The 24,266-nt window shown below is 36.8% G+C and overlaps 1 protein-coding gene across 1 annotated transcript in view; it reads right to left on the minus strand.

Moving 5' to 3' along the window:
- Positions 1-24,266, minus strand: part of ABI3BP (ABI family member 3 binding protein) — a 177,355-nt gene that overhangs the window by 63,259 nt on the left and 89,830 nt on the right. Inside the window, exons 22-33 of the mRNA XM_026092199.1 lie at positions 22,334-22,399; positions 21,722-21,808; positions 14,392-14,457; positions 13,913-13,975; positions 12,363-12,428; positions 10,688-10,762; positions 9,530-9,604; positions 8,527-8,601; positions 7,556-7,630; positions 6,921-6,995; positions 5,600-5,674; positions 4,261-4,341 (exon numbers count right to left, since the gene is read on the minus strand). Of these exons, the coding sequence (XP_025947984.1) occupies positions 4,261-4,341; positions 5,600-5,674; positions 6,921-6,995; positions 7,556-7,630; positions 8,527-8,601; positions 9,530-9,604; positions 10,688-10,762; positions 12,363-12,428; positions 13,913-13,975; positions 14,392-14,457; positions 21,722-21,808; positions 22,334-22,399 (879 nt within the window). The remainder of the gene's footprint in view (positions 1-4,260; positions 4,342-5,599; positions 5,675-6,920; positions 6,996-7,555; positions 7,631-8,526; positions 8,602-9,529; positions 9,605-10,687; positions 10,763-12,362; positions 12,429-13,912; positions 13,976-14,391; positions 14,458-21,721; positions 21,809-22,333; positions 22,400-24,266) is intronic.

Raw genomic sequence — 24,266 nt, forward strand, 5'->3', positions numbered from 1 at the left:
AAAGCAGAGTTGGTAGAATTATTTATTATTAACATGACTTTAAACTGCAGCCTATTTCAAATCCTGAATATATCTACAATCAGTAAGTAACCAGTGCGTTTATCCAAGCTTTCAAACTTTACTTCACTTGTTGACTCTCTGCTTTGACTCTTCTCAGTTCTATTGTTTTATTACCTATGCCTCCTGATGCTCTCTCTTTCTTTATCATGATACAGGTTTTAATTAGGAAAGAAATACGATTGATGAATGTTGCATTTGTGCCTCAAACTTTATTTTTGGACAGTACTGATAATCTGTAATACTGAAATTCACAAAAATGTCAAGACTTATAAGTACACTTATGTTGAGGCAGTTATAACTTGTGAATACACTAAGATTTGAGGGCGAAAACTTCCACAACTTTGTGGGTTTAGATATAAAATTAATTCATTAATGTAAAAGTCCCTATTTTTGAGCATGAAGGATTATGACGGTGGTGGAGGTGGGTTCTTAGGGGCAGGTGGTTGTGTTTAAGTTTAAAAGATTGAATAGAAAGCTGGCATATTTCACTCAGAATTTTAACGCCCTCCTGATTTATTTACTGGCACTTTTTTATAGTTAATGATTGATCTATCTAATGCTATTGCCACTACTCTAAGAAAGCAAAAGACTGTAAGATGTATCATTTTCAGGACAAATAAGTGAAAGAACACGGTAATTACCCGGCATTGTCATAGGCTCTTCTGGGTGCAGAAAGACCTTAGGTTTGGAAGGAGAAGCTTTACTGGGAACTGAAAAGTTAAAAAAAAAAAAAAAATCCAACAGAGAACAATTATTAATTTTTCTATGTCCTTTGAGAATTAATTCTCTAAATTAACATTTGTTGGGTTGGTAAATCTCTCGCCACAATAATCCCCTTTAAAAGCCATGTTGTTCGTTGATAATGGATAGCTCCCATGAAGTGATAGCATGGTTCTGTTAAAAAACAAAAGAAAACAAAAAGCCAGTCCAACATAGTCAGTGAGATCAGTTCTTGTTCCCAAACATAGAATCCTGATATTAGATGGGGTCAAAGGGTGAATAATGAGAGTACACAGAAGCAACTACTGCAAATGAAAAGTCAGTAGTACGAACTCTTTGTTTTTGCTAAGTTCTTTTCTGAACTGCCACTTGTGGAAGCACTGCTCTGTCATGACAAGGCTCAGCTAGGGGTGCTTACCTTAGGAATGCTCACTAAGGAATGCTTAGTTATCAACCGGAGACTATTTTTCTACACTGGGCAGCAGTGAGTACCGAGTACGGCATAAGTGCATCCATACATCAGCATCACATCTGGCTCTAAATCCAAGGCGGGAAATGCAGTAAGAAGCATACCAACCTACAAGTTGGCTACTCAGAGCATTCTACCAGAACTAACCTAAGGCCAGACATTCGTCTCACTATACAGTTCTGATGAATCCTAAATCACTCAGACCTGACTTTTCTTTTTGTTTGCTTGTTTTTGAACATGAAATTCAACAATGCCATTCTTCTTCCAATTCTAAGGAGATTCTGAAAGTCTCTGGTAATGATTTCTTTTCAGGCCATCCTTAAAAGGTTCATTAGCAAATATAAAATTTTCATTTGGTTTGGACTTTTCTAAGTAAAAGGTAGAGCTAGGAGATGTGTTTTTTTCCTCAGAAAAATTATGGGAATAAGCCTGGAAAAAATTAAATACTTCTAATTTCCTCTGACCCTTCTGAAGTCAGAGCATCTAAATAAAACTTCCATATAATATAAGAGGACTTTGACATAAAAGCTACTCTCAATATCATTGAACAATTTATCAGGCTATTGGGCTGTAGGCACTGAGAAGCCAGGTAACCTGAGATTCTGAAGGACAGAAAGTAACAATGAAAAGGACAGGCACCAAGTTATCAAACCTCTATTTCATAGAGAAGGCGTGGTCCTCTGCATTGATTATACTTTGGAAGATGCATGTTTTGCAGTCCTTCCAAGACCCTCGTAGCCTCTGCTAAGGGACAGAAGGCTGTAAAGGAACAAGTACATGTCCAAACCAATCTATCTCGTATTACACTATCCTAACTGCAGTAGCACATGGAGACTAAAGAAACTTGCAAACAAAAGTGGAGGCATTTGAGACACTCCTCCACGATAGGTAAGTTCTGCCTATTTGTCATTAAGGTAGTTCGTTCTGCAGTTCCCTTGCAAAGGCATCACATCACGCAAGTGGAAATGCTTGAAAGCATCTGAGGAACAAGCATTTTATGCTAGAGGCAGAAGAGATTTGGGGTTTATAATGCATCTACAGCGACTCAGCAGGTGTCCTAACACATTTTAAAGCGCTGTTTCTGCAACTTTTCTTGAAAGAAAATGTTGCAGTACAGTCAGATGCAAGCTAGAAAATTGATTGCAATTTCCTCTCCTCAAAAATTGGAGAACCTTCTACATTTAGAAGGAGAAATTAATGTAAGTGAGCACAATGGGTGGGTATGATCTTACTGGCAATAAGAACATTTTTTTTATGCAGGCAACAGATTCAATTATCCAAACACCAAGAAAAAGAATGGAGCTGCAGACCTTCAGTGGAATGCACAGTGGGTTGGAAAGACAGAAAAATGTTTATGTGAAATTTTTTTTTTTCTTAACTAAAGTTTTCAATATTAGCTCCATTGCCAAGGGACAAATACTTTACCAGAAACAGTACAAAACTCTTATTAACAATGACAGTCAAAATTAACCCTCAGCAAATATGTTTGATCCAAAGTGGATATCCGTGGTAAATCAGAGATCAGTTATGAACCGGACAAATATTCTTCAGTATTTTGATACATTGTAATGGGAATGTAACAACAAGTGTCATGGCACACGTTTCTAATTTAAGCTCAACTCCCAAGGGACACTAGAATACAGAGGAGATCCTGCTCTTTGACCATTTTATGACCAAGAAAAGCCAGGCTGTCCCCATGCATTGCATAGTTTATGCCTCACATAAGAATTTCGGAATAAGGATATCAAAATTCATCCTGATAGAACAAATGTAGAATTCACAGATGCCTACACAGAGAAAAGCCTTTACAAGTGTAATGATGATTAGAAAGCGGTTCTTAGGATTCCAGCTGGATTGACCAGCAAAACCACTAACAGAAGAAGGAAAGACTGGAGGCATGTGTAAAAATCCAGAATCACACTGCCTTCATCTGAAGTTCTGCAGAAACCCAAAGTAGCCATTCATTGCAGAAACATTACAATATACAGTGTTGACCTTGGCAGTTCAGGGGTGTAAAACAATTTCATTCAGTGATTCTCAAATGAGTCATTTTCTCCCTTGTTTAAAAAAGACATGCAGGATTCAGATATACATTCAGACATAGGTATCTACAGCAGAGAGGAGAGTAATTATTCTACTAATACTATACTGAATTTCTACACAAAAAAGTGTCTTAGGAGCTGTAGTTATAATGAAAAACTTAAAAACAAAACAAAAACAAACATACTAATTTGAGACAGTTCCAAGACATAAATACCATTTAGTTAATGAGCTTCAGAGGTAATAATTTGCTCTAAAGAGAGTAATTCTTTTTATGAGCAAGACTTCAACAAAATATTTCACATGGAATCTGGAAAGAATTTAATAATAGTGCGTGATCTCTACTAGGATTAATTAGTATCTTCTTATAATACACAGTTACGCATTTCTAAGTTTTGTAACTTCATTAAAAACCCTTATAATAGTATTCACTGTTATAAGGCCAGACACCTTTTATCCTCCAACACACATTACAGATCAAATTCAACCCTGGTACGAATGTGCAATTTCACTTGCCATCATAAAACATGCTTTTACTAAATTCCAGGCCAGAATTTCATCCTTATTTCCATGGTGTCAGATAAGTCTATATATGTATTAATGAACACTGAATCAATACAAGTGCTATGGTACTGGGTACTACTATACTCAATTAGCAAAGCAAGAAAATTTTCATGTTCTAGACTCTGTGCTGACTTATGTTCAGAAAACTTGTGATTTTGAGATGAAAAGGACATAAACAATTTGTTTCAGTCCAAAGTCATGCAATTAGGTGGCATAAATCTAAAGTTGAAAGTTTTCTTGCTTTGCTTTAAATTTTTTTGGTTCAATACAAAAATAATATTCCTCAAAAAGCACAGCCCCCTCATTGCCTATCCTCCTGATGATTGAGGGTGCTAGGCTTCATGCAGAACAAATTTAAACAAAAGTATATTAAACTGCTTAAGTGATACATTATGGCAGGTAATTACCAGGTTTGATCTGTGGTTTTTTGGGTCTGGCAGATGGTGTAGGTTTAGATGTAGAAGGTATAAGTTTTGCTTCTTTAGGAGCTGAAAGAAATGTACTGAATTATAAGATTATCCTTTCCACTGTTTCACACAGGAAAGAGTCACACAGTTCAAGCCTGAAATGAAGCAATGAATGGCTACTGAGAACAAAAGCAAATGGCAAAAACAAATTTGTGAAAAGACTTCTCAAAATCTTTACAAGACTTTATTACCCCAGCTAAAAATAACAGCTTGTTCTTCACTGTAAAATTTAGTAAGTAAATTAAAAATATCTATTTATAGTTTACAATTGCATCAAAATGTTCCTCTCATTAAACTAGCAAATACATTTTCACAAGATACCTAAGAGGGAAAATAATAATGCTATCTAATCTTCTGAACTGCAGGTCAATTTTAAGCCATCAAAAAAACAGAGACAAAACCTGCAGAAAATGCCCACAATTTTCAATTCTCTGAAGAAATTACCTGGCAGGGAGCCAGAAAAGCATGGAAGCAACAAGAAAAAAGGGGGTTGCTTCACAGCTGTAGTCCTTGAATTCTATTTAAAAGAAAATAGAAGTACTGCTGTTTTAGACAGTAAAAAATATGAGCAACCAGTTCTAGAAAGTTTTTTTTTTCCCCTACACATGCATGGGCTGAAACTAATAATATAACTGTTATAGCTAATATAACTGTTAACCTGACATCAGGTGAAGCTTAATGTCAGTGTCAGGTGGTTTAACAAATAATTTTCTTCATTTTTATAAAGCAGTGTGATGAGACTGCTTTCCAAGGAAAAAGTTTCATAGCAATAGACACAGTGGAAAAGCATATGACATTTTTGGAAAGAACAGACTAGAATAAGATATATGAAGTGACTAAGAAGTATTTTTCAAGCCAAAATGATATTCATGAAGGATTCATAGAAGAGTAGAATAAAAACATCCACCTAGTGCCACAGAAATCCTTCGTGGAGAGTTTTAAGATTAACGTCCGCAATACTAACCTTGCACTTAGCTTTTCAATAGTTTTTCTGATGGGTTTCTGATGATTTTTCTGAACGTAGAATGTGTTGTTGATGTAGCAAAATTTCCCCCAAAATGGGAGCCAAAACTAGTAAAATCATTTATTATATGGAAAAACTCAACTTATTTTTTTTTCCTAACTTGAGAAGTATGTATTTAGGACTGCTCTGCCTTCCTAACTTTTTTCCTTTAAAACTAAAATGGATTACAAACATAAAAAGCCATGTGATAAAGTCAGAGTTCTAACTGTGGCTTAGACTATAATGAAGAGTGACAGACAGCTACAGAAATATTACCTAGTGTTGCTTTTGGTTGGTCACTGGTCTGAGACATTTTAGGTGTACTGTGCTCGAGAAGTGGTGGTTTAGGGGCTAGAAAACAAAAAATTCAAGCGTAATGGAATGGATCAGTAGAGGTATCAGTACTAAGCTAAAAGTGGTATCATTCCAATAGTTTAAGGTTTTTCTCCTCTCTTTTTCTTTTTTTTTTAAAACAGACTAAATAAACTTGAAATTAAGTCCTACTTTTCTCCGTAACATCCTGCTTTCTTTTTAGTTTTGCTTCCTATGAAACTACACATTGCACGTTTGCGGCTGTGTGGGGGAATTTGCTTCTGAGGCTCCTTTCCCATTTTTATGTCCTCTGCAATTTTTTTACCCATTGTTGGATTCAATCACCAAACATATTTCATTTCTTTTAAGTTATGGGAGAATAAGAAGAAAGGACAGATGAGTGCTTTGAGTGAAGAAAAGACTGCACTCCATATCAAATACCAGAGAATCCATACCAAAAAGGCAACTTCTAAATACCAAAACCTTTCTGAAAAGCTTAAATGAGAGCCTGCAGTCAATCATAAGCCGTACATAAGACATCAAAGGCATCTCCTGCTGCTTACTGAACAGCCTGTTTATGAGATATGAGAATAGAGACATTTTGAGGTTCTAGAAATCCACACCATAAAACCTACTGGTTCAGTACCTGAATCATTAAGGGAGGCAAATTCACCTCCCTTAATCCCAAATCAAAAGAGAAGAAAATTACTACAGGGATCTGTTTTTGATCAAAAAGCAGAAAAGGAAAAAAGACACTCTATGATAGTTTTCTCATGGTCAATGGATAAATCTGTCACACGTATATGAACATTTTTGAAGTTTCCCCTTCTCATCCATCACATGACTAATACTGCATTCTGAATCTAGTTTGCTGTAACTAGCAAATATACCTTGTTCGCCATAACACGTCCATATGAAAGTGGCAGATGGGGACTGGCAAAAGAGGTCATCAAAAAAATATTCATATATATTGTTTATACAAGTCACACAAAAAAACAAAACTGTGTTGCCCTGAAGTTTTTTCCCTGCCCCTCCTTTCAATTAGGCTATGAAATGGGACAGCTTGCTTATATTCTGTCACCAGACCCATACGCATAAACATGATGAGCTTAATGCTTATACCTCTTTGCACAACATCAAATGACTGATCTTAGAATAATAACGTAAGCTGGTCAAGATGCTCATGTCTTCTATAGTTTCTGTCCATTTCAGGAAGTTTTTCTGAGCTATTTTTAGTGAACATTGTTTCAGTATACTGACTTCTAAAAAAGGTGTGCACAATTACCAGGTTTCACATGCTGTACTTCTGGGGTAGCAGGTGGTTTCAGTTTAGAAGGAGTAAGTGGTGTTTCTTTTGGAGCTGAAAGAAAGAGCTCAGTTTGCAATCAAAAATTATTTAAGAAGGCTTTTCCACAACAAAAGCACATGCCACAAGTTTACACTGAAGAAGAGATAACGCAATATGGAATGAAAAAGCCATCTGATGAAATCAGAATTTGAGATGAGGGATGGCGATGATATTTAATTGCTGTGATCAGAAATAGATTTGATGACCACAAAAGAACTAACATTTCCACTAAGAGATTTCTACAAGAGAGAGTGAGCAAGAGAGAGGGCACATGTGTGCATGAGAGAGGGAGCCAGAGAGAGTAAGTGCTGATAAAATGATGGATTTTTTCATGCAAGTTATGGAGAAGTAAGTTTTACTGCTCTGAGGACAGTAAAACTATCCTGAACTATGTTCCCATACAGAGACATATCAAGAAGCATGAGAGTCTAATGACAATGGAAAAACAAGAATCTACAACCAGGAAAAGAATAATTATACATGTGAAATGATCTGCTGGAAGAAATGCATTCATGTGGGATGAAGTGCTCAAAACAAACACAGAGTTTGTCACTGTGTGAGAACAACATTACCTAATGTTACCCTTGGCCATTGAAAAGGACGAGAAGTTTTAGGTGTGAAAGATTCCAGAATGGATTCACTTGTTGCTGTTGGAAGAAATAGTTATAGTCATAAGACAGCAAAGAGCTAATGGAAGAAAACGTTGCTTCATAAGCAAAAACAAATTAGTTTGTACAAGAAAAACAGAACTATTTCACTAATTCTTGGACTCTTCATTTTATCAGTTTAGTATGTGTTAGAGATGAATTCAGTCTTTTGAAATGCACTGAGCTTTAGTGACTATAAACCATGGTACTTGTGATGTGCAGAAATTCTGGATGCTCATTTACTTTCTTCCTGCCTTCATTTTAACTGGTTTGGATTTAAATCACTGCCAAGTAACAGATTCTAAGTTGCCTCATATCTTACTTCATCATTTTGAGTTTTGGTCCATTACTTAAGGATGATGGTGTGGCGTAACATGTAGTAATTTAATGAAGAGGATATGTTGAATAATCAATTAGTCAGATATTAAAACCACACAATACTTGGACTAGAAAGCTGAAACCTGATCCAACTATGGTTTCAATATGAAAGAATCAAGTGTCTGCAACTCTTAACCAATTTAATGCACTTAAGGATATAACCCTTCCTTCCTTAATATTTTAAACAAGACTACAACAGTAGAATGCAGTCTGCAGCATTCATTGGAGTACTTTGATTAGTACTTTAGGACACTAAATCCTGTTTTCTCACAGTTATCTATGTAGCATATTTTTCAAAATACTGATGGAAAATCAGATGACTATGAGTTGCTATATGCATTGCAAGTGTGATAAAGCACCAATGTCAACCATTAATAGCAATCTAATTTCAAAACCAGGTGTTAGGGTCCAGTCCAAATGCACACTGAAACTGAAGATTACAAGTGCAGTCATTTCACTGAACCTTAGAGCAGGGTCTGAGCTACTGAATAATAACAGCTAGGTAGTAATTATTATACCTGATCCAGGATCTGCTATTTCAGGCTTACTAGGTGTCACAGGGCTTGAAAGAACAGGCTGAATATCATCGAAAGCTATAAAAAAACCAAGTCACAGTATCTATGATTATTATTTCTAGATGTAGCTTTGAGTTCTTATAATGCACCTAATCTGCAATGTAGTGGTTCACCCACAATAAGTGCGTCTTATGTTGACAACAGAGCAGTGCTGCTTTAGAGTAGGAGCTGAAGCTAGTGGTTAAAATGACAACCAAAACTAATGTGGAAGCCAAGTAAAGCTCGTATTACTTTAGACAGCATGCTTCACACAACTTAAAGCAACCCAGGAAATACATAGAAGAACTTCTGACACAATTATTATAGATGTAAAGCACTCAAAAGAGCAGTAGAAAATAATATAATCTACAAAACTGAAAAATACTGCAAATATATTTTTGCAAAAAAAGTCTTAAATTCTCTTCAGTGTTTTTCTCTCAAGATTTTGTTAGTTTTAATGGTATATAATCTGTATATAAAGCAAAGGTAAAATAAAGTTAAAAAACATTTAACAATAAGAAAGAAGCTTAATATAGTGGCAGTAGAGTATATATGCATGTGTATAATCTATCTATCTAAGAGAGTATAATAAAGTCTGAAGATGCTTTATTAGCTTAGAAAAAAAGATAATTTTAGGATTATTATTAAGCTTTAGACATCATTCACCAGACTTACTTCATTTAAGTACGTCTCAAAATTGCCTTAATACCATCTCTTGAAGAAGACAAACAAAAAATAGTCTTAGGTGAGTTTCCCAGTATTAAGCACAAGATGGCTTCGCTCATGCAAACAAAAAAGGGGGGGGGGTAATCTGTCTGTCTACACTGATGATCATGACTTAAGCGGAAGACAAGCCTGGCAGATGACTAAAACATCTGGGATGCACAGGAGGAATATTTTCCCAAAATTGCTACCAAAAAAGCAAAAAAGAAGTAGTTTAACTGAAAAGCTAATGCATTACAGTTACCCATAGTAATTCTTAACACATGAGGTGTTCTGGAAAGCAGAGGCATACATGTTTCCAGGTCAACTGAACTTGTAACTGCAGAAAATGTAAATAACCTTGAAAGGCAGCTTCATATGGTGAAGAAATGGCAATAATTCAGAAAAAGAAGGATTGCTTGACACTGCTCCATTATATGTCAACAACACTTAAATACTGTTGAAACAGTTTCAAGAGACTTCCAACTCGAAAAGAAACCAACAAAAACTCTGTTTTGAAATAGTCACCTTATTCCTAACACACATTCCCAACAGAAACTGCAACTTCCTTATATGTAGACTTAGCAAGAAGAGCCAATTGCTTGGTGTGCATGTAATGTCAAAAAGGCTGTACTTTTGACTTGATTGCATCTGAAGGAAGAGGCCTAGATACCTAAAATATATGTTAATATGAAAATTTACAACCAGTAATTTCTATTTGCGACACTTGGTGTGTTTCAGTTTACCAGATGTAGCAGGTATTTTGAGTTACAGCTTTTAATACACTACACATTCTGTAATTTGCCATTCAAACTAAATCAATAGAAGTGACATTTCATATTTTCGATATAACAAAAATTAACTCAACTTTCAGGAGATACTGAAGTGCAAGAAGGTAAGAGAGAAAATTTATAAAAATACTGTTCAAATATTTACTGTTGAGTTTAGGATAATTTTCCTTCACACTCATATTTTTTTTATGAATACAAATCTAAGACTCTGATAAGAAGAGTTCCAAGGTGAAATAATAACATAACTCCCCACAACCTGAGAAAAAAATGCTTAGTAACGGAGAAAAATGTACAGCAAGACTAACAACTAAAAAAATCACCCAGTGGCAAATGTTCCAACCAAAATGTATGATCATATCTGACAATCAATCAACTCCATCTAGGTAGCAGTCTCTTCTGTCTGACATATTAAACCCACCCCAAACAATCTGTATTCCTGCAATTTTCCTATTTGACACTATGCCACAGCCACAGTCTATCGTGATGAAGCTATCGAGTTTAACTACTAAACATTGAAGATGAAATACCATTTTGGGCAACATCAAACAATCAGAGGAAACAGCCTGTACATATGACACCTGTGATGCAAAAAACAAATACTAAGCTGTGGAAATAACAAAAATACAATTTACCAGTCTTTATTTTTGATATTTCTGTAGATGCAGATATTTGTGAAGGGGAAGTAATATGAAGAGAGTCCTGTGAAGCTGGAACACAAAAAAGAGATTTGTGATACCTTACTTAAAAGTTACAAAGATAATGATATCATCATCTGAACCTGAAGAATGAATAGGTTTCAGCCCATTACGAAGCAACTGGGGACTTCAGACAGGAATAATTTCAAAAGCACATGAAATGTATTTTCTAACGTGCATATGTGATACAAATAATGAAAAAGACTGTTGAAAGAATTATGGAAAGATATTCAAAGATGTCAGAAAATATGACTGAGAAAGAAGGAAAAAAAGAACAGATGAAAAAAAGAGAAAGAAAACTGAAAAGTGACGTGAAAGGCAGAGAAAGACTTGCCTGGGTCTATCAGGACAGGATGTGAGGTAAAAAACCACCTGGTTTCAAAACAAACTCCCTTTAAAAATAGAAGTGGGAGAGGAGAGGTGTACAACTTTTGATATACAGAAAGCATATTGCTGCACAATAAAAAGGCAGAAGGATCCTAGAAGTATTAATATAGGCAAGAAGTGTAACTGCACTGGAAAAGACCCTGAAGTACATGCACTACTGAGCTGATGCAAAAGCAAGACTGCTCCTGACAAAAGCGCCAAGACAACATCCTGCAAGACACCTTAACGTGGTTCATTACACTTTGGACTTGCACACAACTTCAACTCTGTAGGCTTAAGAGCCTGCTCATGTAAATACCTGACTACTACCTCRTGTGCCAAAACATACCGCCAGGCCACAGGACTGGCCTTGTACGCCTGCAAACATGAGAAAGGCTACTGCCACCAGCATCTCCACCCACTCCCATCAGGTGCCAGAGCCAACGCTTTACGTAAATACGCTTTTCATACACAGCATTTTCATCTCTGCATTTGCTCTTCGCCCCAACGTAGGCCCAAGTGAAATGACAGCTCAACTAAAGGCACAACAACGCCTCTGGGTACAGTTCCTGCCCTGCATCGGACCAGATACATCGTTACTGGATCTGGCCAGCAGCAGGGTCAGGTGCCAAAGGCTGCTGACCTCCTGAGCCCTGACAAAACACGCTGCGTTTCACCCAAAGCTGGAAAGAGGCTGCGTGCTTACAATCCTAGCGTGACCTCAGCAGCTGTAGGACAGCAGAGCGTCTGCTTCCTGAAGGGGACCAGGTAAAGGGAAGAAGACCTGGCCTGAAAGCCAGCCGTCAGGTATCTCGTAACTGCACACCTGGCAGCAGAACCGCAGTGCCACCAGCTTGCGCCAACCCAGCCCAGCAGGAACTTGCACCCGAGAACGCCATCTTCTTCGAATGCGCCAGAGAAAGAAAGGCAGCTACCAAAGAGGAAAGACGCAGGGGAACGGCAGCCGAGGCACGGTGTAGTAAAAGCTTCTTTATGCAAGGTGTTGTTCTGTCCCTGCAGAAAGTGCCTGTCAAGCAACGGAAAAAGCACGGGCTCCAACAACACAGTCGCATCACAAGCGTGGCAGGGGTTGCTGCAAGCCAACGTGCACCACCTAATCTTGATACTCCCCCCAGCAGACGACAAAGATGCCGAGTAACTCGGGGGGGCAGCAAGGCAGGCAGGGTGGAGAAGGGGAGTGAGAGAGAGAGGAGAAAACGGCAAAAGAAGGTCAAACGCTAGTTACCCTTCACTGGTTGCTGGGTTGCCAGGGAGGCAGGAGAGGGGGACTTCAGCCTTGGTCTCCGAGTAGCTAAGATCAAACACAAACACCACCTTCAGGTCCTCAGCGAGCCTGTTGCCGCACAGACCACATCAAGACACAGCTAGAAACAAGGAGACGTGGCCCTGCTTGGGGCAGGCTTCGCTGTCCCTGCATTGCTCCCTGGAACTCAATGCTGTTTTTCAGCTGGCACAGGGAGCCCCACAACTCAGTAAGCCTAGAAGCAGACAAGGCCTGCAGCGTGGACAAGCCCCAAAAAGCAATCTCACAGCTCACAAATGGACCAACTTCTCATAACGAGGCAGAAGGGACCAACCGCATTATGGAGCCACTTTTTAGCATTGCCGCGTCAAAGCTTCAAAACATCTGAGTGGGATCATCTCGGCACAGAGAAGCATTGCCAAAGTAACCAAAAGCAGGAAGGGAACCACGGGCTGCTAACCCATCACAGCTCTTGCCGTTTCCAGCGAAGCAGCTGAGGGCGATTCCAGGCCTGGTCTCCGCGTTGCTACGGTCAGACACAGAAACCGTCTTGAGATAGCAACAGTCTTGCCACTGGACTTGCAAGCAGCAACTTGCGGCACCGGTTTACGACACCCCAAAAGTTCAGGTTTAGCGCAAGATATGCCTTTCTCCGGCAGCTTCTCACGAGTCACTGACCAAAGCAGCTACCAGCTGCCTTGCCATGGTTGCAACTAACACGATAGTCCTAGAGACTCAGGGGTTAAACGGCTCTCCAGCTGCAGCAACACGGCCAAATGGCCACTTCGCCAAAGCATTCCTTATGCCTCGTCGAAAGACGCAAGCAGCCTTTGCAGGGAGAACATCGGAGCCAAAAGACCCCTCTACTGGATTTGGAATTCAAGAGGAGACGTCGCAGGGGCCTCTCTTTTAAATGCAAGCAACTACCAATGCTCAACACTCCCTTCTTTCTGCGTATCACCATATCTATTATTGTTGTTATTACTATTATTATTTTGACAAAGAATGGACTGGATCAGGTTCACTGTTCTCCAGGGCACATGAAAATGTCAATTCCTCCTTTTAGTATAGTCTGTAAACCAGTGAGTATCATGCATCCTCATCCAGCTAAAATTCTGATATTCAAGTCAGCGAAATGATAGCAGAAAAAAGAATGGTTGATGTCCTGTAAGAAAGCTATGAGACAACTATGCCACATATATAGCAAGACTAGTGGGTGGTAAAATTCTACTTCTGCTGTATTGTAAAATTTCATGCTAGAAAGATGTTTCAAAAAAACCCCTGCATCTGCAGACACACGAAGCAAGGTATTGTATTGTATGTTCTTTTCACTAGCTGTCACTCGGTCCCTGCAGAAAATGATTTTCAAGTGATAGAAAAAGTATAGGTTCAAACAACAGAATAATGTAACTAGTACAGCAAGTATTTCTGCAAGCCAAGGTGCATTAACAAACCTAGGTATTGTTCAAAGCAGGTGAAAATGATGTCAAGTGATGCAAGAGCAGAAGAAAAAAGAAAAAGATCGTATTTACCCTCCACTGTTCCTTGGGGTGCCAGGTAGGGAGAAGGAGATTTCAGTTTTGGTCTCCAAGTAGCTAAGATCAAACCAGAAAACTGCCTTCAGATACTAGAGATGGATAGTCATCGTTAAAAGTATTGCCAGTATGGAGTTTTAAATAAATGAAGCCCATACTTCATTCAGTTTTTAACACAAATATTTGCATTCATTATTGTTTCATTTCTTTAAATCACTGTAGCTTAGCTGAGTTAATGCAGAATTAAAACAGTTCTAGTGAACTAGGACTATAGAGCAGTAAATCTCTAAAAGGGATTGAGAGTCTTAACAACACTATTTCTGTGTAAACATTTATAAAGGACTGACCACGTCACCGATATATTTAGGCATTGTCACTAACCACAAAAAAATTAAAAGGCTTTGACCCAATCTTAAATGCTCTTCATATGAAAGTATTGCCAAAATGACAGAAATGATGATGGAATCACTATTTACCCATCACTGTCCTTGTGGTTTCCAGGGAGGGAAAAGATGTGGACTCCAGGACTGGCCTTAGGAGAGCTAAGAGCAGAGATGGAAACTATATTGAGATACTAAGGCAGTCTTTCTATGGATATAAAAGCATTATTTTAATCACATCCAAACAGGCCAGTATTTAATTTGTAGTTTCCCAGGAATATTTTTCCTACCTAAAAAAATGATTCATCATTTTTTTGTCACTCGATATCACCCTTCCTCCTCCCACAAAAAAAAGCAGACAAAAAAAGCCAGTAGCTAAACACTGCACCTCTGGAAAAAACAGTTAAACAATACTGAAGTATTCCTTATACTTGCGAGTCAAAAGATTTAGATGAGTATCAATTAACAACAAAAAACTCGGAACCCAGTATACAACAAGAATAGTCATGATGTTCCAGAGCTGCCTTTTAATCACAAAAAATGACAGATCCTAAAATCCACTGTCTAGCATCAAACAAATAATTTCAAGCTATAAATGGAGAACTAACCAATGAATATGTAGCCAGAACTTCAGCCTGCATGCAAGCTACTGTAATGTTTTGGAAATGACCATCTTTTATTTAAACTGAAAAACAATCAACTTGTTCAGATTTCTATATTCTTCATCACCCTTAAAAATCTCAAATTTTGGGCCAAAAAACTGTGTGCTTGGAGAAAAGGAAACAACAGCTTCTCTGAAGAAAAATGCATGCAGGTGAACTTAACATGGTTTTCCAGCAAGGCCTGAGCCATCTTCTAGAAGAAGAAGAAGAAAAAAATTTGCTTTCTTAACCAAAATCTGTAAGAATCCCTAATGGGATTCTTACAACATCTCCTTAATCTTCTTACAACATCTCCTTAATTCACAGAAGCAGAAGGTTTCTATCCTGGAAGGAAGTACTCCAAATGGGCAGAATCTCATGCACACCCTGTTATACAAGCATGACCTAAAAGAAGAGTCGCATTTATTTTTCAGATGTTAATGAACATGCATTGAATATGAATGAACATGAATGAATATGCAAATGACAATAGTGAAACAGAAGGATCATGGTAAAAATCCATTTAAATGCATAAGAATATCTTATTCAAAAAAAGAGGAGAGAGGAATCTGATAAAAGCATAGACTAGATTATGAACACAAGCAGAAAATAGGTCAAGCAGTGGATAACTTAGAAAATGAAATCAAAATATAGGAACTTCCATCACACATGCAAGAATGTATGATGGGAAAAGAGAAACATCACTAACTGGATGAACCAGTGAAGAGAAAACTTCAAACATGCAATTCTTGTTTGTATGTTTCTCTGTGGCTTTGGGCTATTTATTCTCCTGTCTGTCTTTATTTTCTTCACTGAAAAATGGGAGTAATGAGAGCTCCACAAATTTGTTTTCTAGATTACCTAGCCTATGTTTGCACCTTCATTAGCACTGAGTTAAGAATTGTTAAATGTAACAGTTAAGATGGCAAATATAAAAGTGTACCTAGTTGTTAAGTGTACAAGGGGATAGTATAGTGCATTTGTAAACATCTATATGGGACTACAGTGGAAGACAAAAGCAGAAAAGAAAGTTCTTGCATTCAACATTAAACCTGGCCTATAGAGAAAGGAAAACATTAAAAAAATCTGGCTTGATTCTTTAGGCTACATAAAGACGGCTGAAAAACCTTTTATCTCCCCAAATAAATATATGCTTCTTTTTCCTCCAAGGCACATCTGGATTATAAAGTCTTGAGAAATTTAAAAAACTTGGGCTTGTAATGCCCACTTTGCTATTTTTCATCTCACTAACAAGAGTTTGTCATCATGACCTAACTTTAGAGTGGGAGCCCTCCTTCAAGAAAAAAATAGAAAAAAAAGAGAATAATATCCCAGTGTTGCTGGAATAGCACAACACACTACCCTGCACAAGGTGTGCTGTTCAAGATGATATAAATGTAAAGGCAAGCAAGATATTGAATGGTTAAGAGTCATCTCTGTGTTTTGCAAATAAAGAGAAAGATATGCAGCACAATATGGTGTCTACAGGCTCCAATATCCTATGCTAGACAGAACTCTAAGAATCTTTTTTTCCATTTTCTGGAGTAGAAATTACATCCACAGAATAATGAAATAGCTCAAGTGGTTATAAAAGACTGTGTTCCTTTGGCACTCATATAAGAAATGCATTCCAGCTGTTTATCAAGAAATGACTGACACAAAACAGTTATTTAACAGGCTTGCCATTTAGACCTGGAAGCAAATGTGTCTGAAAGTGTTCACAGCAGCAAAAAATAAGCTAGTGACAATCTGATGAAAACTATAATATAATCAGATATTTTTTATTTATCACTCTCTCACGTTTCCAAGAAGGGAAGAGACAGAGGCTTGAGGGCTAGTTGTGTACTTAAATCAAATATGAAAATCTTCTTGAAATAGGCAGTCTTTGCACAAGTGATAACCTTGCAGTTTTCTCTCTCTTCTCCCTCCTCTCCCCACCCAACACACACACACACACACACACACACACACACAAGCAAAACCAAAAGAGAACCACAATTCCTCAGCTGGTCACTCCAAGGCAGTCCTTTACATGCAAACAATTAATTGTATATGCTGACTGTTCTCTTCTCATATCAAATAAATGCCGAGAAGATGTAAATTAATCATTATTATCATATTTAGTCATTTTTTTCAACTCCCCTTAAAATCTGGGAATATCTTTGCATGTGGCTGTTCACATGCTTTATTAAAATGATGACTGCCAGACTAGATCAGACATAACTTTCTCCATTCTTCCAAAAATTGCAACTGTTGGGAAGTGTATCCATCTGGCTTGAAACAGTGCAGTATAACTTGCTTTATAGGCAAAGTATATAGAATAAAGAGCTGAAATGTTCTATTATGCCAATACATAGAAAACTATACTGAACTTTTCTGTTAAGGCCCTTAATCGTAAATTATTGCTCATATGGAAGGTGTGTCAGCAATAGATAGTGATTACAACTGCTGAAGAAGTAATGCATAAAACCCTTGATTTTCTTGATTTTAAGAGAATGTTTAGTTGGAATCCACAAGCTTTGCCATTAACCTGCAACTCCAGGCAGCTGGACAGCTGCTGAAAGTTTCCTAGCAAGTAAACATGCAATGGATGTCTCAGCATAAGGGAGTAGTGGCAACAGTTTGACATAGCCCCGATTTGGTTGGAATTCTCAGCACTGAATGCAGCTGAAGTATTTGCTCATGCCGAGACTGTGAAACAGGCAGAACCTCGAGCGTTGATTCAACTGCTTTTGTTCAGTGTCTTTTTCGTAACCTCTGCTGGCAAGTTTTATGATTACGTCTGAAAACAGAAAGTAAAAGAATCCAAAAGAATATATGTTGGCAAGGAACAGAAAAATCAAATATATTTTGAAGTATTTATCATATACTGATAAGTGTAAGTAATTTAGATGTCAAGAAAATACCCAGTTTAACTTTACTAGAGCCAGGTATATCATGTTTCAAGACTGTTTGAAAGCTTCACATCTACCTTAGAAGTGCCACCTCAAGATCTATTTGTTACAAATATTTTCTTTAATTACCATGTAGTGCAGTTTAGTTTTAAAAGTTGCAGTTAAGCAGTACAGTAATGCATATAATAAAATTTGTTTGCTTGTTTCTACTAATAATAGCTTGGAACCTACATTGTCTCACTTAATGACAGCAAAGCAAAATATCTAACTTAGATGAGGTAACTGCTTTAAATCTATTTGAATATAAGGACTTGGCTCTGTTCTCCACTACTTTGAACCTTGCATATTCATTCACCTCCATGTAAAGTGGATAATTCCACAAACTGATTTAGAGGAGCATTTACTGAAAACCACCATCATTAGTAAAGCATCAGGCTGTTGCTTAATTTCATGTTGCACTGATATGTATTGCAGCTTCCATCAAATTCCAAGTAATAAACAAAGTATTTGACATAGTACTTTGATACAGCATAAAAAAATAATAATAATAACACACAGATTACAAAGCACAACTACATCCCTTGTAAAAATTTCCAGTTACCAAGAGAACTAAGTTTTTGAACAAACACCATTACCAGATATGGTTGGTGGCATTTCTAGGATGCTAGAGGTTTTGGATCTCCAAGAGAAAGGCTGTGTTTCATTAAAAGCATTTTAGTATAAATATAAAGGAACTTCAGGCACAACATTGCATTCAACTCATAGGATCTTTGCTCTCCAAGAACAGGAAAAGACAGAGGCAAGGAAGATAATGGTTGGCCTGAAAATCAACAGTGAGATGACTGAAATAAGCTATGAGACTGGTGTATGGTACAGCAACTTAAATGCTCCATACCAGACAAAATTCTTATCATTTTATGATGGTATCGTAATTAATTTTTTGGGAAAAGAATTGCAGCTACATAAAAATGCTTATAGGAAGGTCTTACAGTAAATAATGATTTATCCTGGATGATAAAAGACTCAAAAACACTTTTTGAGATCTTGAGTATACAGAAATATTAAACAAACAAATTACACTGCTCCTTTCAGACAAAATAAACTTTCAGCAAGGGAAACCTGTAGAGCTCAACCTCAGTAGTAAAACACAGCCTAGAAAGTAGTTCCTAAAAAGAAGAGCATTTAGTGTAGCAGTGAAAGCAGTTGGTGATGACAAGTATCACAAATCAGGCAGAAAGCTAGAACAAAAGCAACAGCCCCAGAATACCTGGAAAAAAAAAAAAGGCCAAAAATTCTCCCAAGCAAAACCCAGAATATCTATAATCCCAAATACTTTATTTAAAAGAAAATAATTGTTTCATTATTACCCATGGTTATTCTTAACAAATGAGGTACTGTGGAAACTGGAGAGAGAGATTCTTCCAGCTCAGCAGTACTCAGCAGTTACTCAGCAGTAAACCTACATGGCAACTCCACACTGAGGCAGAATTAAGTGGAAGATGATGAGAAAAAGACAGGGATAACATTCAACACTACATGTTGTAGAACTCCATTTAAAAGGATTCCCATGCATGAGCAAAAACACATCCTTTTATTAAAAATGTGAGAAGACAGCACCTTAATATAAGCTGATGCATATCAGATGAAATCATACAAAGTATATAAAGTGAAATATCCTGAACAGAAAGCCAGATATGCCAAAGAGTAAGCTAAATATGCTAAATAGCGAAGTCAGTATGTATTTGACCTGAACTAAATCTAAGGGAACAGATAGCTGCTTTACACCTACAGACCTCATGCTAGCTACCTGAACGTAGCTTCCCTGCAGGACATGATACCACAGAACAAATGAATTTGAATTTAAAGGACATTTCACAGTGTTTTCTATTATGATGCAAAAAAACCTTAAATCATACTAATAGCCACTATATGCAAAGGAGCAAAAAGCTCATTGAAAAAAGCAAATCTGATGATTTATAAACAACTGTCACACATCCTACTTTACCGCATGCATGAGTTCTAAGAAAATCCTCCACCTGAATAAAGACAAAATTCAATGTCTTGTAATAATGTATAATCAGTAAAATATATAATAATGAACCATAAATTAAAAAGGTATCCTAACCAAACTAATTCAGTTATCTCCTGACTTTTCTGTATGATTAGTACCACAACTATGAGCCATTTAGCAACGCCCATCAAGATTCCTGAAATAACCCTATGCAGGTCTGAACTCTGAAAATACCAGATTAGTTCAGTGGATTTGAGGAAGTAACATGACATAAAAAAATCTCAATGTAGCACTAAGAAATAAGCTGAAACCATCAACATGGAAGCCCTAATGACTCTTGTAATAGAGAAAATAATAATTTTAAAGGGCTTTTGAATAGTATGATTATAATTTATCAGTTTCTATTGCTGGTATTTCTGGAGGCAGAGCTGGTTGGGGAATTGAAGCAACATGAAGAAAACCGTGCAGAGCTGAAAAACAAAAACTCAATCTTTATTAATTGAAAACTGTGGAAAAACATTATAGAGCAGCAGTATCTTCACTCACTGGACAGAGTTTCTATCTTATATTAAATCCCATGGCTCTGAAGTCAGAAAGAATCTTCAGTTTAAATTTCTAGATATGTGTGATCTAAAAGAGACGTATGCATTGTCTGGGATATGCAGGAGCACACACGTAACTACTAACAGCAAATACTAAAAAATTCCTAATAAGAATCCTGCAAAGCATGTAAAATATGACTAAAAAAGGCTAGGGAGGTAAGAAGCAAAGAGTGAGCGAAAGACCTGGATATAAGCTTTAAAACCAGACAGCCAAAGAAAAAGCCAATTACTAATACTCCAGCAACACAATCAGACTTTTTTGGAAGTCTTTGGAAGGCCTCTGTAGAAACAAGGGTTTTTATGAGCAGCAGAACTAATTAAGAGCAGTTTCCTTTGCATGCTGACTGGCTGGCTAGTTACTTTCCAAGAAGAGTGCACAGTAATCAAGTTTCTCCTCTTTTTTCTTAAAGCTTCAAAACCGAGTTTCTTTTCAACAGAGCTCTGAATTCATGCAGGAATTTATTTTTACATTGTCTTAGTGAATTCCCCTGAAACTGATGGAAGTTTTCAAAGCTAACAGAGGGAAAATGCTAAACACGAGCAGGCATGCAGCGCAACTACATAACCACCATTTCCATAGGGAAATGGAGATAAGGAAGGATCACGAACACTTTTATTCAGGCAAAGTACAGGGGCACACAAGCAGCAGAGGGAAGAATTGCCATAGCAAAAGGTGGCCTTTCCAATAGATTACTACCTCACTAAAGTCTGTAAGTCTTCACAGGTTACTGTTTGTGCTATACTTACAGAACTGATGTACTCTTAGACACAGTCTAACCATAGCTGAATAAGTTAATTGGCTATTCTGGCTGATTTTGTAAAAAATGGGCACCATACATTAGTCTAGTCAGCATAACCAGGGACATGAGGCAGAAGTGGCCAAATAACCAACAGCTTGCTACTGATCCTGTTATTTCTGCAGGACTTAGTTTCAACAATCAGAACAATTCAGTTAGGGGATTTAAACATAGCTTAACTTTTCTTTGCACTATAAGCCTTGAAAAAGAGAAACACTACTTTAATATCTTATAAGGCATGCTAAATTCTATTATGATCAAGCACAACCATACAAACTTATAAATATATCAGGAATGTTGATCAAAATTAGGAAAAAATATTATTTTGGAGTATTGTATAAAACTTCCTAAATTAGTCTGGTATTTGATAGAACAAATAAATTACAACAGTTCTGTAGTTAGTCTGATTCATGTTAAATACCAAAGGTATGATGAAATCTCTGTGAGAATTTCTAATTAAAAACACATTTTCAAGTATTACCAGGTACAGCTGATGGCATTTCTTGGATGCAAGATGTTTCAGATCTTGCAGAAACAGGTTGCTTTTCATCAAAAGTTGAAAGAAAATCTGGGGTTAAAATGAAAAGGGACTTTAGAGTCACCAAGTTAGCACAGTATTTGGATAGCAGCGGTGGGCAGTTCAAGGCAACACCAATGTGAGATCAAGCAACATGTCAGCAGCTTTGAAGATCAGCTGTGAAATGAGGTGTTATATAAACACTGAAGCTGATGTGAGGTGAAGCAGAGTGATAGCAAAATTCTGGTTTCCCATGTGAGGTAGAATTCTTCTCACTGGACGAATTAAAAAAAAATTTTTTTAAGTACCTGTTCTTTGAAATAAGATTGCAACTATGGAAACAAATAAGAGCAATGTATGCCAGTACAGGTCTTTTTGTAGCTTGTTATTTAGTCAGTATGGTAAATTATTTTTCAGCTATGATTACATAGCAATGGCTGACCTTATAAAAAAGAAAAAAAAAACAGACTTGGCTTTTATGTTATTTTATATGTTTGAAAGAATCTTAGCATTATTCACAGCAAATAGAAGTGATGGCAAGGCATGGAAAAGCTAATGGAATTATATGCTATTTACCCATCACTGTCCCTCTGGTTTCCACGGAGGGAAGAGATGTGGATTTCAGGACTGGTTCCTGGGTAACTAAAATCAAATTTGAAAACAATCTTGAAACGGTGAGTGAGGTCAGTCTTTACACGAAGTCATCTTTGGTCCTTCATTAGCAGAGCTGGAACATCTGTATTTATTTTATACTTCTTGTATATACATTTTTAAGTGATATTTGTGATACCATAGTCTGTTCTCTGCCTTCTTTGGGTGCATGGGGCAATGTATAGCACCTAATTTTGAAGCATTTATTACAAGGCCACCTATCTACATCTGATTTTTAAATTCTACTCAACAGCAATAAGTGACAGCCACCCTCTTCTCCCACACACTTTGGTTTGGAAGTTCCAGATAAGTCTTTTAAATAAGCGGTTGCAAACGCTTAACATTATTTTCATACAACATTCCTTCATATTAGAAATTAAGCATAAAGTGATGAATCAGTGCTTCATTTCTCCTAAAAACATCATTTTATGCATGCAAGTTGGAAAACTTATACATCTGGCACAGAAAAAAGCCCATAAATGCCTGCCTTAGGCAACAACACAGAGCAGATTAATGGCTCAAGTTATAAGAAGTGCTATTTTGTCAGCAGACACAAGCTCACTACTAAACATTAAAGTTAGAAACTTCACCATTTAGTTTATAAGCACATTTGACCAAATGTGGGATGCACATTAAATCCAGCTAGCCTACATTTTTTAAAATCATAAGAGAATGGTTCAGTGCATAACAAAAGCATGTGTTATTAACCTAAAGCAATATCACAGAATCAAAGAATCACAGCATAATTTAGGTTGGAAGGGACATCCAATACACTAGATGTTGGAAAAAATCCTAACAAATGAACATTCACAGTACAGCTTAAAGACATCAATTTGAAATAGCACAGAATTGCAAAACATTTTCAGCTTTGGAAAGAAAAAAACCATTCAATTCACACAGAGAAAGATTGTTAACATTAACCCAACCACACTATGTATGTGCTTAATACGAGTTCTGTAAAAGAAAAAAATGTTGAAAGACTTCCAAATGTATCCTAAAAGATGCAGAAGAACTGTTTCGGGAGCAGGTAAAAAGAACGTATGGTCCTTATCTGAGAAATTATTATATTAGACACTGAAAAAACATCATTATAATTTACCCAGTTCCTCTTTACTTGAGTCAAATGTAACAGGTTGCAAAGGTGTTTGAACAGTTACTGTAAGAAAAAAAAAAAAAAGCACCTTAAACCTGTCAAATCACACTTTCTCACAATAAATAACTTTTGCAATCATAGTTTTGAAGCAAAATATTTTATGAAATCACACTCCAGAAACAGAGTAGTAAGTGTGACAGAAGTACTGTTCTATACTTATTTATTCAGAATAACTGTCCACTGCTGACTGCTGATAGTTGCACTGATTTCAGGGGATCTGTGATACAGCACTTATGCAAATCAGGACAGTTCAATTGGTGCAGGGGTAGTTATGGATGTAAATCAGTAAGTATAGAACAAGTAAATTCATGTTCAGTCAAAAGTACAAATATACAATGATAATCTAGACCATCTCTGCCCTTAAAACTTTCCAGATAATTATATGTGTAATACGAAATTACCAAAAAAATAAGAAATAATAACTATAATATTCCATTATTCTCAGTGTGTCATAATTCTATAAGTCTATCACTTCCACATTATTCCAAATGCAACAGTGACTATACCCCTTCTTCCTGTAATTATCTTAACTCCATGGTTAAAAAAAAAAAAAAAAAGAACTAACAATGCAACCAAATTCATAAGGACATTTCTTGTGAGAATTCCTAACAGTAATAAAATTACTTTTTCAAGAAATGCCATTACCAGATTTTGTTGATGCCATTTCTGGAATACCAGATGTTGTGGATCTTGAAGAAACTGGCT

Source organism: Apteryx rowi, unplaced genomic scaffold (genome assembly GCF_003343035.1).
Source record: "Apteryx rowi isolate R43461 unplaced genomic scaffold, aptRow1 scaffold_946, whole genome shotgun sequence".
In the NCBI taxonomy this organism is placed as follows: Eukaryota; Metazoa; Chordata; class Aves; order Apterygiformes; family Apterygidae; genus Apteryx; species Apteryx rowi.